This window comes from Trematomus bernacchii, unplaced genomic scaffold, assembly GCF_902827165.1.
Source record: "Trematomus bernacchii unplaced genomic scaffold, fTreBer1.1, whole genome shotgun sequence".
Taxonomy (NCBI): Eukaryota; Metazoa; Chordata; class Actinopteri; order Perciformes; family Nototheniidae; genus Trematomus; species Trematomus bernacchii.
Genome location: NW_022987689.1, coordinates 1269387 through 1287801, shown reverse-complemented (window position 1 = coordinate 1287801; position 18415 = coordinate 1269387). Strand labels below are relative to the sequence as shown.

The following is an 18415-nucleotide window of genomic DNA, read 5'->3' as shown; positions in this document are numbered from 1 at the left end:
TCACACTTGCTCACCTGACCTAAAGAAATAACACTTAACACAAGTAAGTAATACAGTGGGTTTGTTTGCTGAAAAGCCAAGCACTTCAGTAAGGTTCAGGTATGTTGTAACGTGGGAAATCACCTGAAGTTGATTTGAGACCGATACTACTATACAAACTACAGTCAAGTTTGGTTTGGCTGACTAGCTGTTCAAATCTGTCGCAAATAAATGAGAACAAATTGTGAAACAACGGCCAGAAAACCAAAGTGCGCTTCAAAGACCAAGGAAAACATAACAATAAGTGCAAGAGCACATGATATCATCATGCAGCTCAGCATCTGGGAAAGTACCATATGAACTGCCATACGGAGCACATGTATGGTTTGTCTAAACCAAAGAAAGTTCCGAATCCAAACAATGTATGTGCAAGGAATGTATATTCACAAAAAAAAGTTCCCATGTTGATCCACAGGCTGATGTCACATTTTTGTTGCAAACTACATATATTCATCCCCTGGTTGGAATCAAGCACCTTACTTCCAGCAAGTATTTTTCCCAGTTTTAACATTAACCAACAGGCCTTATTTCCTGAAACCAGAAACTCCCTCAGCAAAAGGAAACCCAGCAACACCTGCAGTCGTGGGAGGCCGGCCAGGACGGGAGTCAAATAGAACACTAGAAGTGAAATTCCTCTAATATTTGGTTAATATATTCTAGGTCTGCTCAACATCAACGATTACTCATAAACATGTACGTGTAATTCATTGTGAATATGATGCATTGCCAATTACACATCTTAATGAGAGCATAACACTTTAAATAATTTATTTAGTTTTAACAACTTTTAAGTGTAACGTGTTTCAATTTTATAAATATGTCACGACGAGACATTGAAAAACATAGCCATTTGGATGACGATTCAGCCCATTTGTATTGCAATCACATGTCTCCATATTTTGTAGCTCAGTGTAACCCACATGTGCCCTCGAAGCCAACAAACTCGGGCTGCTTTTTCCCAGAAGAGAGTTGATTGATTGGCCATCGATAGAGACTTGCTCGTTGAATGAGAACGCTCGCCACAGAACTATCGAGTAAACAGACTTGGAAGTCAAGGCCAGCAAAATCCCTTGTGTCTCCATACCATCCGTTAGGAAGGCAAAGCCGGATCTCATGTATCTGTGGTCAGACAAGACCGCCACCACTTCCTCGTATTGCAAGGCTGCTTCAAAACCACGCCAGTGTGTGCTCTATTTCCCTAACCTTTTTTAAAGTGTTGGAATTCACATAACCATGTGGTGTGCTTCTGGAGTTTGGGACTTCCAGAATCTCACTGTTTATCACTCAAAAAGACAAAAATAAACAATCCATGCTGAAAACATTTTCAACCGTGCTGGAAGAGATTTTCATAATGTCATAACTAGGCATCCCTTTATTGTTTTCATGTGTTGTGCTTTCAGGCTCACATCTTTCATGGTGGGCTGTGTTTAATAGAAGTGATAAGTTCATGCTAACTGGGACCAGACTGTTGAGTGAGGCTGTCGGTCTTCTTTCAAACTGCTTTGTGTAAGGCGTCTTCTTGATTCATAATTGAGAGCTCAGCCACTATCCAAAACAAATCTGGTCCACTGTTGACATAAAGTCATTCCCCCCTTGTTAAAGGCAGTCCAACAGGGGTGACCGTCTGATGCCAACAGTCTTGGTGCCAACAGGATGTTATAATAGTAGTAAAAAGTTAGCCACTTCCACACAACAGCATGCACAGCGGCTGAAACATTCATTAACATCCGCTTCTAGTTTTGCGAGTGTTTTGATACTCTCTGTTGCAATTTGTCACATGGTAGCCAACTTTGAGGGAGGTTGCCTGTTGACTTTTTATTATGGATTGCATTCAAGAGGTTTATTTCAATTATGTTTGTTGTACCAAAAAAAACTGAACCCAAATCTCCATCAAATACAAAGATTATGCTGTTAAATTATGCCCTTTTTCTGGCTTTAATAGTCATTTTGTGCCATGCTCGAGTGTTCTGTTGAATTCACTCAATTGTTATTGCAAACTTACTTTTAAATATAATTCCATGACACTCAAACTGGTTTAAAAGGGGATACAACTTACATAAACATTTGAAGTGGTACCAAGATGTGGCTTACAATGTATTCAGTGCCTTGATGTTCACATTTTAATGTTAAAATAGTTTGAGTTTGGATTGTTTCAAAGTTTTTATTTCCGAGGCCACTGTGATCTTTGGAACCTTGAATAAAGCAGAAATGTTTTTAAAACGTTCTGGACATAAATACAATCCGGTATAAGCTCATGGCTTGATGTTTGATCTGATAAGCATTGTCAGCTGTGAGACCAACACAGCCTTTACAAATCATGTCCAATCACTTGAGTTTACCACAGGTGAAGCTAATCGAGGTTTGGAGACATCTCAGAGATGATCAGGATAATTAAAAGGTACCTGAGCCATATTTCAAGTTACATAGCATAGGGTCTCAATACTTTTGTCAAGGAGAATTTCATGTTTTGGTTATTTCATTTTTTTTAAATAACATTTGCAATAAATGATTAACTCCTGATTCATTACGGGGTATTGAGTGCATTTCAACTTAAGGCTGCAACATTGGAAAACATTAAACATGGAAGGGGTGTGAATACTTTGAATGAACAGTTTACAGTGATTATGATTGTATGGTTGATGAAAGTATTCTTTCCAACACAGCTGGCAGCAGTTATTAAAGTGTGGGTTACACAGCATCATTTAAAATGATATTCTTGTCGAACAAAGATTGTAATGAATTGTTGGATTTTGTTCATAATTATGGAAAGTTCATAGGGTTTTATAGGCGTAAACCAATTGTGTTTTTTACCCTGTACCGTTCAGTCTTAACGTTTCCCAGTTCAGAAACAATCCAGTGCTATTTAACAAGACATTATTATATCAAAGAGCAGTTGAGCAACTCTTCTAACTAAACAAACTTCAAACTTTAATGCATTGTTCAAATAAACAAACAAAAAAACAGTTTTACTTTTGATAGTTGGAGACTTACTTTTATTTCAGATCATGCTATGACAGGCCTACAATTGTGATACTTTTCAGATGAATTAAATAATTAAATAATTCCAATATCTAAAATGCAAGTGTTGCTTCATTTATTCCATTTGTTTGCTTTAAACAGATGCAGGTGTACTTTTCCCTTTATATTTATAGCTGATCGTTTATTTCTATCCAATGTCAGGATAAGTTTAGTATCATCAGCAAAAGAAGCTTATTTACAGCTCCGAAATGATTATTTTAAAAATAATTTAAAGTATAACTTTCAGCTAATTACAAGTTGACAGTAATAATAGAACACAATAAAATCACAATACATGCATCTGTCATTTACAGATTATACAGAATTAAATTGTCAATTGTTCACAAGATATACAGTAGATTGTGAGCTAAATATGGAGTATTTAGTTTACGTTATTTAAAAACAAATCATGGACGTTTTTTCCGTTCTGGTTTCAAGATTCCCAGAACAAGTTGCACGTTTACAGTCTTCGGCTATATCTTGGGACCCTTTCTCTCGATGCAATACAACGCAGCAATATTAAGACATGCAACATAAAGCAGCACAGAGACAATGTCTGGAGAAGACAAGTGACACAGATACAGCAGGACAATAATGTGAAAGCAAAGGTTATAAAAAGAAAGAATGGCACTCCATCATCAGTAACAAGGATATTACTGTGATGCAACAGGAAAGCTTTAACCGTCATTCTATTGCTTACACGTTATTTAGTGGGGAATATGTCCGCCCAACTTAAATAAAACAAATGTGTTTGTTCAAAGATAAAAATAAGGCTTGTTATATTTCGCTTTCCGAAGGCATTAGATGCAAGCTATTTACCAATATACAACTCAGGTTCCAAAACCAATAGGTTAAATAGGCAGAGCCAAATCATCAGCATCACCTAACATAGTGCTGGATGGGAAATTGGGTGCCGCTTTTACTTTAGGCAATTGTTTTACAAATGGCGACTCCACAAAGTAATGACAAATGAAATGCTTAGTAAGCTGAAAAACTCATAATCTAAAAGGCAAATATCAGGGATTTTGGTAAATGTGTTTAGTGTCAAGTTCCTGTACGTTCCGTAAACTCTGTACGCTTAAATCCGTGTGATTATGTAATAATATGCAACAAAAATGCTGTCAAGTATCTTGAGTATGCATGTCCCAACTGCTGTATGCTGCTGGTCCAACGTTGTACCAACCTCATGAAGACGATTAGGAAGCTTGCTGTGCATCCCTAAGGGGGGCATGGGGACGCTGTCACAGCTACAGCAGTTTTTTCATGCGGCAGGTGTGCTTCTCTACGTTCATGGTGGCTCGGTCAGTGGAGCTGGTCAGGTCGTTCAGAACATCATCCTGCCGCTCCAGCTCTGTCTCTGCCTCCAGGGCAAGGTTCTTCAGCTGCATCAGCATCTACACACACACACAGTCATGTTTTCATCACTTTAGAGGACTTTGTCTTACAATCCTTTCCAGGAGACTTACCCTATCCCTAACATGCTGACTAGTCTAATCATAACCTGTACCCCCTAAATTCAACTTAAACTTTAACCAATTCCCTATAGTCCAAGGATTTATGTTATGAGGACTTTTTTTGCATGGGCGAGTCCCCACATTGTGAGTGTAAAATGAATGGTGTCCCACAACATGAGTAACACAAACACACACACACACAGAACATTGGGGAGGGTGAAATAGATTGTGTATAGATTCAGATTGTGTTAGTGAGTTAGAGAATGAGTGTGTTTGTGAAACAGAGATGGGGTAGATAAGAGGGAATTTTTCATTTAATTCAGAGTTTATTTCGGATCACTTTCGCTACAAAGACAACAGTCTGCTGTTAAATGTCTGCAGGTGAGAAGTCAACCCCAAACCGATACTCATGTTGCAGATATAATATGTTATATTATGCAGAATGAAAAGCTTACGAACATATTCAAATATCTTGGTGGCTAATCTCCTGGGATCATTTATAAACAATACTGTTTGTTTTTCTGCACTCTGTGATTTTAAGGAATATGCGACTTCATCTCCATGGCCCAAAAACTGTGTATGTTATAGTTGATGGAATAACTTAAATACAAGGTGATGTGCCAAGCACAACCTTATAAACACTACTCCCAACCCCACCACCATAGTTTCTAAACTAATATTATGTTATACACATGCTCTCACACACCCACCGACATTAAGTCAGTTTTCACTGGCCGGTACACGCGGTCATTGCAACTGAGCACAGTAACAAGTCCAGACAGCTGTTTGAAAAACAGATAGTATGTCAATACACAAAGAGGAGCAAATGTATTCGCTCACCCAGGTCTGTGACTTTACTATTTCAACTGGGGGAACATGACTAAATCACGACTTGCATTTAACATTCACAGGACTTTTTGTGTCATACATAAACACAGAAAATGAATATTTTTAGCTACTGCTTATACAATGGTGAGAGGATTTAAGTCATGTAGAAAGCCCTAAAATTAAACATTTAGGCTAGAACTGAAAAAGCACATGAGCTTTAATGCTAGTCTTGTGGATGAGCGGGGTAATTTAAGGACTTTGAATTGATAGAAAATACAGTACACGAAATCTACGAATGAGTTTGTGCTGATATTAAAGAAGGAATTTCCAACCTCAAACAATAATACTGGTACAAAATGATCGGACAAAGGGGAATATTTGCTAAAGCACTTAGTGCAGGAAATTCAACTCAGTGACCCTCCGAACAAGTTGCACCACTGTAGATTTTAATCTCAACATGAATTACAATAAGAGTAGGGTGTGTACAGAAGCATAGCATTAACTTCAAATTTGCAGCCTTTGAAGTCTGAACCATTATCAGCTCTAGACAATGTGCCATTTATGAACACAATAAGCCAACCTGTATAAATGGCCTATTGCTGTCACTGCTATTATACATTTGTTTGAACAATGATTATATAGACAAAGACAACAGTGAAACAGTGTACATTGTTATTGTGAACACAAATTGATTAAATAACAGGTATAAAGTTGTCGTGGTACTGATTCCCCAGATATTATCCGATCTGAAAGAACCCTGAGAACTAGTTCCTAACCAAATCTTGGAGACCCGTACTTACAAGTATCTTCAAAATGATAACTTTCCTCCTTTAAAAGGTTCTATGGTATGGCCTTCAGAGCATTAATATAGCATAAACATCTATTTGCTATGTAAGATATAGGGGAGTAACCTTGTCCTAAACACAGAATGAAGTCACACTCTTTCTTCTTTCTTTTGCACAATTAGAACCAAAATCTGCAATGCTGCAGGTAGCCTAGTAGAAATGTGTTTTTTGTTATTCACTTTAGCTAGGTTTCAGAGTTGCTCAAAATCCATGTCAATGAGAAAAGTTTAGAGAGCAAAGAAGTCTCAAAAGAACCAAGAGTTTCTGGCAACAAATATCAGCAGAAATTAGATGTGAATTACAACAAGGAAGGATTCAAATGTCCTGGGTGTGTGATTCCCTACATCTCTGAAGCCCTATGGAGAGGGTGTTGTCCCCCCTTAGGAGCCAGTTGTTGCTTTCCTTGAAACTTTTGAGAGGCTTGATTTGAGATATTCAATAATTTAACATGTTTTAATCAGTGTGGGCAATTTGATACAATTTAAGATGGGAAAAAATGACTAATTCGAGGTATATTTAGCAAACATGTATATTTGATGCATTTAAAATAACATACAAATCAGCAAATATACAATTAGAGCCTCAGTGTCATGTCACAAAGTCCAAATTAATTCAAACCTCTCAATGCTGCTTGCAGTTTTTATCTAAGCATAATTTAACAAAAGTAGATTACTAAAATGTTTTACAGTATATATCTATTTAGGATATGGAATAGTGTGTCACACACAAAACAAATATCTGAATCATAGCTCTGAATATGCGTCACTGTTTACATTTTGCCACCACAGACCATGTCGCTAACATTTCTCAGCGTTGAGAGGTTCTGAATGGAAAGACGTTGTAAAGTCTGACCAAAAACTGAACAGGTTTCTTTCCAACTCTTAAAACTAGGATGGACTTTGGTTTGTGGTCTCACTAAATAACATTTTAATCATACAGGATGAAAACTTAAAATCATTATAGTGAATTGTAGGTTGGAATCAAAATAAATGTCACTAAAACCATAGGGTTGTTTACTAAAATACATATAAATACAAACATGAAAAATGCGACCTTGGTGCATGCACGATATATTAACACTGGTCTCACCTGTTTCAGTTCCTGGGCCTCAGACTGACTGACAGATGGCTGGAGGATGTGCACCTGCAGCTGGGACAGCGCTCCTGCTGGGACCTCTAGTGGGAGCTCCGTGTCTTGGCACCTCTGTAGCAGACCTGACTCCATGGGTGGAGAATGTGAATAAGTGCAGAGTGCATATGTAGTTTATGAGAAAACCAGACAGTAAACTCAAAGTAACTGTGGCAATCAGGACAAAGTGACTCATCAAAACACATTTCTGTCAAGGAAAGACACCAATAACCGTGTCCAAAAGTCATGTGCATGAAATGTTTTTACATTTGGCTAGAAATGGAAACATAGAGCTTTACTGCCACTTAGTGGTCAATTTCATGCTAGATGTGGAAACAGTGGAAAATTATTTATTTATATAAAATATGCCTTACCTTCATTCCAGGTTTGCCCCTCTGTGTCACACGGAGATGAAACTGGAGTTGCTCTGAAAGCAGTGTATTCACTAGTGAACTCCACTTTTTTTCTGTATTGAATCTCTAACACAGACATTGCCTCCGGCATCTTGGCAGACAGGAACCTGTAGCATATATCCGGCTTCCCAATGAACCGCTGTCTTACAGTGATCTCATACGGACTGTGCACTCTAACTTCGTCAATGTCATTTCTTTCAAAGCGGTGAATGAGTTGGCAGTTTGTGTCTAGCACCTCCAGTGAGGACACCAGCACCAACAAGCATCCAGGTTTTAAGTCCGAGTCCCCTCCTTTGGTCACTATAGCTGGGATGCTTGCGATTACCTTATTTCTACCAGAGCCTTTACCAGCTGCTGAACGGGCCGCAGCTCTTGCAGCGTCCTCCGCCTTAGCTTCCTGCTGAGTTTTCCAGGGGAGTTTACCAAAAGGCCACCAGGGGGGAGATTCCAGCTCTGACAAAAGTCTGCAAAAGAGTAAAAAGGGAAATGACAATTCATGGGATTATGACTTGCTTTAGTATTACATTAGGCTTGTTTTGCATTGCAACTACTTAGTGATAGCAGTCCACACTACACAAATTAAACATGAACAAGACTTCCAAATAGAAAAGTGCATAATATCATTGAGTCAAGAATTTATTGAGATAATTACTTATCAGCCACGCCCAGATCTGAGTCAATCTTCTCCAGTCCCTGCATTGCATTGTCAAACTGCTCTCCTTGGTGGCTGAGGACTTTGCCGGTGTCCTCCAATCTTTTCTGGGCCCCCGCCACCAGGCTGATCAGCTCACTGCCTTTAGAGGGTTTGCATTCGGCCCCCCGTGGCTCTGAGCCAGGGGACAGGAGGCGTTCCCTCCAAAAATGCTCTAACACGTTATAAACCACCACCCTGTTAGGCTTAAGGGAACCAAACCAGTGTTTCACATTGCCCTCTTCAAGCACTGTGAGAGTGCTGAAGATGAAACTGGATGACTCCATCTTGATATCCATGATCCTGGAAAGGCGAAAGCTGGTAAGACTCTCCTTACTCTGGTTAGAGACAAAGCGCACCATGGTCCTGGTGAGGGACAGGGTGCCAATTTCCCACCGCTTCTCAGTGTTGATGTAATAGGAGCCAGGCCAGCTGTGGATAGGAGCATCCCGGCTCATTTTGGAAGGAGTTACACTGATTCACCTAGAATGACAAATATGCATATGCACTATACTTACGCAGAGATATGGGAAAAGTACTAATATCTTATACCCAAGTAAATGATGAAGAACCAGAGTGTAGGAATACTCTGTTACAAGTAAAAGTCCAGCAATCAAAATGGTACTCAGTACAAAAGTATTGGCTTCAAAATATACTTACAGTAACAAAAGTACTCATTATGCAGATCGGCCATTTACAGAATAATAATATATATCATATGTTTTGATTATACATATTGATGCATCAAAGTGTGCAGGTAGTTTTAAATACTTTGTATTCTGCAGGGTAGCTTGTAAATTTGTGAAAAAGTCTTAATTAAGTGTTGATTATATTTCACATCATTAACCCGAATCTACAAAGTAACTAAAGATATCACATACATATAGTGGAGTAAAAGTACACGATTTACCTTTGAATTGTAGTGGAGTAGAAGCAAAAGGTAGCAGAAAAAATACAATTACCTCAAAATTGTACTTAAGAACAGTACTTAACCACTAAGTTACTTTACACCACTGCTAATGCACACATCTTTGCTGTAAATTACATTATGAAGACATTGTTTTTAGTTATGTCTTCAATTGTCTTGCTAGTAAACACACACACACGTACCTCAGGGTGTAATAATAAGGAATCCAAGAAGCAGATGAGCTGAGGCGTTTACCCTGACATCTTCATAAGAAACGGCCTTTACGATTGCGTCATTAAAACGTTATAAACCCTCTTAGCATTTATCACTTCCTCGTGGACCATTATATCCGTCTCACAAGACATTAATCGACAACATTACCTTGTTGTCCTGAGCAGTGTTACCCTACACTCCTCTCTGTAAAGCTGTTTATTACGGAAGTGACGTCACTCAGAGGCACGGCTGTATTTACTGTCCGACTTGAATATTCTGCTGTCAAAAGGCTATCGCGACAAGGTTTTGTAAAACATAATTATTTTTAACTAAGACGGCGGTTTCTGAATAAGCTAAAATAGCATACAGCTTAATCTTTAAAATAAATAGAAACAAATTCAATAAAAATAAGCGCTATATTCTGTGTGTATTTCGGGAACCTTACGTTGCTATTTTCGGGATGGGGTCATATTCAGCGACATGTTTTCAAATAATTGTAGCATTATGTTTTTTTCTAGCATGATATAGCCCAAGATTGACAGTAGAATTGAAAAAGCGTACGTTATGTAACAGTGAATGTAAAACAAATCGACCGGTTAGCTTTTCCTTACCGTCGTTTGCTGTCCAAACGCTGACCGCTTAGCTAACAGGCTAGCACAGTTCTTGTTTACCATTATGGACAGGGACGCGTACCGTAACTGCTGCAGCCTGGTAAAAATACCAAGACCGTCTTATGAACAGTTCTGGTCTTCACATTTTGTAGACTACATCGACAAGGATCTGAGCTATTCTAAGTTTTTTAAGCAGTACTTGCTTCCCAATCACCCATGCATGTTTTCAAGAAGGTTTACAGAGGACTGGAAGTGTAGAAAACAATGGGTGTCGGAGGAAGGGAAGCCGAATTTCCAGAAACTGCTGCAAGAGTTTGGTATGTATCCCTATTACTTTTGATATTAACAAACTACTATGTATCATGATGCAGCTGCTGCATTGGAAGCTGTCATGCAGTGTTATTTAATAATGTGTTTGTTGCTTGTTTCAGATGAGACTCCTGTTCCTGTTGCAAACTGCAATGCAAAGGAGTACAATGCAAACCCTAAACAAGTAATGCCTTTCAAAGAATTTATACACTACTGGAAGGAATACATCAAGAATGGCCACTCCTCACCTAAAGGATGTCTCTATCTGAAAGACTGGCACATGGCAAGGTATGAATTGATACAGATAACAAAAATATTTGTAAAGCACATTTTTCTAAATACTTTACTGTATGAAACTATTATTGTGGTTCTACAGGGACTATCCAGAGCATAATGTTTACAGCACACCAGTCTTCTTCTCTTCTGACTGGCTGAATGAATACTGGGATACACTTGAAGTGGATGACTACCGATTTGTCTACATGGGACCTAAAGGCTCTTGGTAAGAAAAATGTAATATAATGTTGGTAAAACCAAGATTATGTCACGTTGGTCTCAATATATTTAAAGGTCCCATGTCATGGCCATTTCTACTGATCATAATTCCATTGTTGAGGTATACTAGAATAGATTTATATTGTGCAATTTTCCAAACTCACATTGGTTTCTCATACAGCATCTCTGTATAGTATGTGTATTCACTCTCTGTCCTAAACGGCTTGTTGGAGCTCCTACGAGAATTCTCCAACGAGGCGTTCTAGGGCAGCATAGACAGGTCTTTTCTGTGTTAGAGTTTTACTCGCTACAGGGTGTACTTTGAGGGTTTGTGACTTTGCAGACCGTTTACATGCATAAAAACCTTCATAACACACAAGGGGACGGATAATAACCGGAAAAGCATGACATGGGACCTTTAATGTTGTTATAGTTTTGAGGCAACACATGTGGGACGTCTTATCAATCATATTGACTTTCTTGTCCCCAGGACTCCGTTCCACGCCGATGTGTTTCGCTCCTACAGCTGGTCTGCAAACATCTGTGGCAGGAAGAAATGGCTCCTGTATCCTCCCGGTCAGGAGGAGTTTTTAAGGGACACTCACGGCAACCTCCCTTACGATGTAACATCAGCTGAGCTTCGAGACAGAAACCTTTTTCCCCGCTCTGAGGAAGCTTGTCAACCTCTTGAAATTATACAGGAGGCAGGTGAAATCATTTTTGTGCCCAGTGGGTGGCACCATCAAGTTTATAATCTGGTAAGAAGTATAAAATCACCAAATGCAAAAATGACTCAATAATAAAATACATCTATTTACCAAACTTCTACTTACACAAATGCTCTCTCTTAAATGACTGTATTACAGGAGGACACCATCTCTATAAATCATAACTGGTTGAATGGCTGTAACGTAGACATCATGTGGCAGTTCCTTCAGAGTGAGCTATCGTCCGTTCAAAAAGAGATCGATGAGTGGAGAAACACGATGGACTCGTGGCATCAGCACTGCCAGGTACTTCAGAGACTTTTCAGCTCCCATGCTCTCTTGAAACATGCTGCTGCCATGAATGTTAGCAATCTTATATTTAAAGTCATTATTGTTTCTTACTTTTTAGGTCATTATGAAGGCCTGCTCTGGCATTAATTATGCAGAATTTGCCTCGTTCCTGAAAATCCTTGCTGAACACCGGATGTCTGTCCTGAATGCCTGTTCTTCTGGGAATTCCTCCGATTACCCTCGGCATCTCTCAGAGACCCTCACCACACTTGGACCTTACCATGCTGCCTTTGACCTCCAAAGAGTGGCTCACATAATTGAATGCCTTCTCTGCAATGAAGATTTTAAGCGGCTCGATCATTCAACTTTGACTTTGCAGCCAGAAACCATGTTACAGCAAATTCGGGACACCATACAATCCACAAGGGGGCAGCATCTCCTTTATCAGGAATAAGATGTGCAGTGGTGTCTCAACAATGTTATCGCCTGGAAATGGCTTGAATGAAAAGTGCCAATATGTTCAGTGGAAATAAGTTAATAAAGGTCTTTCTTCATCTTTAGTTTGAGATGAGTTTTACAAGTTGAATGTTTTCTTTTGCACTGACAGATACAAAAGATAAAATAAAAAATACACAAAGGTAATTGAGTTTGTATTGATTTTCTTTCCATATTTATTCAACAACCACCAATACCAATCGACTGTTGGTACATCCTGTTGTATAGTGCTGCAATAGATTTGATAAATAGCATAATTCTGTCGTGAATAATACTTTACATTTTTGTCACTCTAAAACTAGATTTGATATAACAAACAAAACAAAATCACTCAAAAATATGGATTGGTGCCACACAGCTGTTAAGCAATGACAGTGTAACATACTGTACTTCAGGGTTGAGTCTATGAGAAGTCTGTCAGATTCAATGTGCGTCACATTTTAGGGAACTATAAAACGTCCTTCTCTTCAGTTGTTCTTCACGTCTTTAGGCCACCAGGCTGGCACAGAGGCCTCAACTGCCACTGTGGTGTCATCAGAAGATTTGAGTGTCAACGCTTCTTTGGCATGAGCCATGCGGATTAAGCTCAGACCCAACTCATCAACCCCCGCTCGGTGCTTCCCAGCTGGCTTGCCCGACTGTGTTTGCAGCGCTGCTCCGTCCTCGAGGTCTGGGAGAGGAGCTGACAAGCGTACTGGCATCAGGCGTTTACGGATCACCCCTGTGTGATGAGTTCTGGCTGTGAGCTCCTGGCCAATGTAACAGCCCTTGCTAAAACTGATACCCTGCATGTAGATGAGATTTGATTCTAGTGGCAGTGCCACCCCAGGGGGAAGGTCCTTCACTCCCTCAGGAAGTCCTAGACAACAATGACAGCAGAGGAAGTAAACAAAGTGTCAAGAGAACATGTGCATACACACTCTTAATCCTCGCTTAACTTTTAAATATGATCTGCAAGTATTCTACCCGACCTTACCTATTGCATAGCGATGTCTTTGATAGTCCACCGTGTCACCTTTCTCACATGATGCAATGATATCCAAGGGGTTATCTTGACTGTCCAACACCAATCTCCAGCCCATTTCCTGAGTGCGAGGATCAGCCTCCCATACAAGAGCTTTGTCTGGGGAGGAGAGCTCAGGTTTACCGGCCTCTTGACCTGCTTTCTTTTGCTTTGAGAGCACCGCCCATACAGACAGCTCTGGACAGGGGTTTATATTGACCTTTCTGCGGAGCTTGTACATCTTCAGATGTCTCAAGATGGAGTCCTTAATTGTGCTGTCACACTCCAAGAAAACGCCTGGCCCTGCATCAGCTTCTTTCAGACTGAAAAGGAAATACAGCAAATTAAGTGCCACACACAATAAAAATACATCATAAAAACTACTATCGGTTAATACAAAACATACTATTGTGATACATTGATACTTAATCTGACTGGACAAATAGAGATAAGGATTTTTATTTTTCCTGGAGAGGCTTTTGAATAGCACAAAAAGATGTGTAGCATAGCTCGATTAGAGGTCCAGCTTGCTAGGCAAAGTTACTAAGAACTCAAGTATCACTGGTTACTAAATCCACTGCCAACTAAAATATGTACAGGTCCTTAAAAAGTAACAACCTCTGTGTATTGCCATCTTTCCATCAAGAAGAGACTACACTGAGTAATATAGGTTCGCTATGTCTTTTTGTAACATCACAGAAGCTTACAAAGATATTTCTTTGTTACAATGGAATATCTCAAAAGGTGATTAGCTCCTAATCATCACAGTTTGATCAGCTTCCCTGCAAACAATGGAAGAGAGACAATCCATATGTGCTAGTTAAAGGGGACCTATCATGCAAAATGCACTTTTGTACGTCTTTTATACATGAATATGTGTCCCCGGTGTTCCAGGGAACTCACCAAGTGTCAGAAAACACAACCCTCTCTATTTTCCTCCATACCCAAATCTCTAAAAAAGGGGCTGCAACGGATCTGATAAAAACTGATCCAGATTTGAACACTGTCTTGACGTCAGGACAGTGGCGCTACGGCTATTGGGCCAACTCCACCAATCAGGAGGAGACAGCCACGGCCATTGCCGTTCGAAAGCGCTGGAGACGCTGTAGTACATATGCCAGGCCTGTAGATGGTGCTGTTCTCACAGAATCAGCCCTGGCAAAAACAGAGCTAACATTTTTCAAATTGAGCGAAATGAGGCATGGCTAAAATGCATGATCTGTTTGGTATTTTGAAAAAAAAAAAAGTATAAATATGCCTTATATAGGTATGGTCCTACACTATATTATTCAAATATAGCATGATAGGTCCACTTTAAGTTTAAAATAGCTGCTATAAGAAACCAAATTCACATTTTTAAAGTGTAATGGCATTGCAACTTATAAGAACGTATCACCATCAGAGTGCTAAATATATTTTGAACTTAGTCCAAATCAGCTGCAACAATATTGTTAGCTAATGTTTAAAGACCCAAATCTTCTACATTTGAGTTGCGTTCATGCTGTCTGCCTGGAGCTAGAAGTTATGAGGTTATGTTTGCACAGTACATTTTGGTGGATATTTATTACCATTGTTTTCTTACAGCTATTTATATTTCATTTTAGGGCTTCTTCTGTTTTAAACAAATATTGTTTTTAAAGTTAAGCTGCTTAAGATGCTGAATCTGATGTGACCCCAGTGACTCCAAATTAACGCAGCAATGTAGTTAAACACTGGTAGCACACACGTCTTTTATAGGATTGTAGTCCTTTTTCTATCTTATATATATATATATGTTATTGATCATTAAGCAACCTTTTTTTTTTTAAAGTAAAAAAACATTTGTCACATGGTCAAACGACTTTTCAATAAAGAAACTGCTGAATGTCTATAACAGTATTAATGTAAAATAGAAAAAGTATTAAAGACCAATAAAAATAGAGGTCCTACTTGTAAGTGCTGCATTTATTTGGCATCACTGGGTAACATAGAAACTTTAAAATAAATCTATAATATTCAATAAAAAAAACCTGCTTTTTCTATATTAACATATAATAAAAGATGGACTAAAATCCAATAAAAAGAGGTGTGTGATACTTAAAAATAAATAAATGCTGGATTTAAAGGTGGGGTAGGTAAGTTTGAGAAACCGGCTCGAGCTACACTTTTTGTTATATTCCATGGAATGCTCTCAACATCCCGATAGCAATGAATATCTTAAGTGCTTTGACAACAAATCCATAAAAAAAATGTCATCTGTGGAAGCCGTAGTACTGTAAAAAGTACGACCAATCATTTTAGCCGGCCCGGCTAAAATAACTGGATGGCCTATCTGCCTGTCAGCCTTCCATCTGTGCACAAACTTATCTCGTGCCCTCATTGGTCATGTGCGCGTTCGTGTGTGTTGGAGGAGGGGCTCTATAAGGAAGTGGCAGATTTTTTCCGGCTGTGTATTTTCAAATTCTAGCGATCTCGAGCCGGTTTCTCAAACTTACCTACCCTACCTTTAATAAAATCCATTCCAGACCGCTATGGACATGAAACTAGGTAATCAAAAGAAGTTGTAGCACAAAGGTATTAAAAATAGCATTAGTTGTGTGTCTTTCAAATGTCTGTCACATATCAAACCTAAAACTAGGTACAACACACAGCTGCACCTCTTCTACTATTTTGACTGATCTAAATTGTGGACTGTTTGTTAATCTCATTCAAAATGACTTGGACTCATTTATGGGAAGCTCAAACACTGTGTGTTAATATTACTTTTTGAGCCAGGTTGTATAAACAACACTGGGTTTAAAAACCCTGAGGTTTGTTGGGCCAGTATCTACGCCTGCAACTGCACTCCCAAGATAAGTAGCCGCTCCCTCCTGTGTCCACTGAACACATGCACATGTAGTTTAAATAGTATTACAAAAGTACTGCACCTGTACAACATGATGTCAAAAAGTGTTCTCCCTTGTACATTTAGCACATGTGAGTACATGGCTGTGAGTCCAGGCTCCTCCAGCAGACTCATGTCATTGGTTATAATTCCCTGAAGAAACGGACTCGTGTCTTGTCCCTGGATTTTCAGTAAGGTCCTTTGAGGAAGGTGATAGCACACACACTGTCCTGCAACATTTCTCTCCACAGTGTCCTGGCTGTACCCTCTGACACGGACACCCCCTGGAGCCGAAACACTGGAGAAAAACGTGAAGTACAAGTGCCGACCGGTGTATTTTCTGGCGGACGTGAACGCTCCCCTGGCGAAACACAGAACCCCCATGGTGTGTAATGTCACAGGAGTGTGTTCACTGTTTAATGTATGGGAGACACTGCCTTTGTTGACTGTGGTCGACGGCTACATAACACAGGACATCGCAGTTGACTCCAGTAGCCGGGGCTCCATTTTGAATTCCCACAATGCATTGCTCGATAATAACACAAGTGTTTTTTTTTCCCCCAGTTACACTATTTGTATGTCTGGAGCATACATATTGTATAAATAAAACTGAATATTTAACAATTATTATAATAACATGAACTTGATTTATTTTGCAGATAAAATAAGTACAGTGACAATTATATTTAGGCAGATGCCCTTTGCACTATATTGAAGTTGAACAATGCTATTCGCACCCGTGACTATAGTGAACAATGCTATTTGCTCCCGAGTAACAAAAGTGAACAATGCTATTGGCACCCGGTGATAGTGAACAATGCTGACAAGACAATCATTTTTTTTTTTTTAATGTTGCATAATTGAAATAAGCAAACAAAACTAAAGGAATATGCAAAGGAGAGAACATTGAGCGAATAAAATGAACAATAATATCGATGTACATTTGTTACAAATAAATAATTATGTTTTCAATCAACAGCATTTTGAACTCTCTTTTCTGACAAGTGTCTGACCAATGGCTATCCAAATCTCAAAGTATTTAATATAATATTTTACAAATATCATAAAATAAAGAAAATAAACAGTTCTTGATAGCCTACTTATTAGTTCACGTTTGTCAAGGTTCAACAGAGATACAGTAAATTGTTTGTAAGTCTGATGGATTTGGTACATGTTGTCATCTTGTAATAAAAAAAAGACAAGATTTTAGTATTTCAGTATTCTTCTTTTCAGACTACAAAACAGATTTTTCCATCCAACATATTTCTAAATCGCAAACATATGTCTCCATTCTCTTCTCTCTTGGCTCTGATCCAGTTTAACATACTGCAATATGAGAGTCTTTCTTAAACCAAATGTGTTACTGTTTTCCCTTCCTGATTAACTTTTTTTGCTAAAGGATATTGAATGTTTCCTGATAGAGGACTCCCATAACTGTATCAATGTAACAATCAGGAGAACGTTTTAGCTTTTGATAACTTTTGTAACCTGATGTAATACACTTCTATTTTATTATCATTATTATATTCATAAACATTAACCAGGATGATAAGAGCACTGTCTATATCAAGGTTACATATTACACACGTGCAATGTCTGCCATATCAGTTATATTATCATTATTAGTTTCAGTTTCAGCTTATTATAATTACACAATGTGCAGTACAAGCATGCAGTTTAACCTTGCTCCCACCAAAGTGTTGTATACATTCACTGCTCATTAAAACTCCTTAACAGATGTTATCAGATGATAATTAAAGAATTGAGCACACACACTTCTGTAGTTACTGAACAAAAACCTATGATAAACCAATGTTAAGTATTGTACTGCACTAAATACTTTTAAATACAGAATCATTTGTTAATATGGAAATTAAAGTAATATTGATTGGTTATGGGGTTTGGAACCTCTCTAATGTATGTTAGGTTTCTTTGTCATGTTTCTGAGTACCACATCTGGTGCTACTTATCCAAAAAATGTATGGGTCCAAGAATTTTTTTTTTTTTTTCTACAGCCGATTTTTTCACATTTACAGTACAACCTAAGCCTTGATTTGATTTTCTGACTCTGGAAAATAGGTGCTTTTCCATTTTTATAGAATTTT

At 38.6% G+C, this 18415-nt stretch overlaps 3 protein-coding genes across 3 annotated transcripts; 1 reads left to right on the top strand and 2 right to left on the bottom strand.

Moving 5' to 3' along the window:
• Positions 1-3003: 3003 nt before the first annotated feature.
• Positions 3004-9746, bottom strand: snap47 (synaptosome associated protein 47). The gene is made up of 5 exons (XM_034137855.1): positions 9527-9746; positions 8378-8899; positions 7687-8189; positions 7274-7398; positions 3004-4451 (listed from the first exon to the last, which is right to left on the bottom strand). Exons 2-5 carry the CDS (start codon positions 8872-8874, stop codon positions 4305-4307), a joined length of 1272 nt encoding a protein of 423 aa, XP_033993746.1. The 5' UTR covers positions 8875-8899; positions 9527-9746; the 3' UTR covers positions 3004-4304.
• A 63-nt stretch (positions 9747-9809) lies between these two features.
• On the top strand, positions 9810-12595 carry jmjd4 (jumonji domain containing 4). The gene is made up of 6 exons (XM_034137854.1): positions 9810-10464; positions 10579-10744; positions 10833-10958; positions 11442-11709; positions 11818-11964; positions 12068-12595. The coding sequence occupies exons 1-6, from the start codon at positions 10212-10214 to the stop codon at positions 12401-12403; spliced, it is 1296 nt and encodes a 431-aa protein (XP_033993745.1). The 5' UTR covers positions 9810-10211; the 3' UTR covers positions 12404-12595.
• iba57 (iron-sulfur cluster assembly factor IBA57) lies at positions 12592-16694 on the bottom strand. Its single transcript, XM_034137856.1, has 3 exons — positions 16354-16694; positions 13421-13770; positions 12592-13303 (listed from the first exon to the last, which is right to left on the bottom strand). Exons 1-3 carry the CDS (start codon positions 16692-16694, stop codon positions 12912-12914), a joined length of 1083 nt encoding a protein of 360 aa, XP_033993747.1. The 3' UTR covers positions 12592-12911.
• Between the last annotated feature and the right edge of the window lie 1721 nt (positions 16695-18415).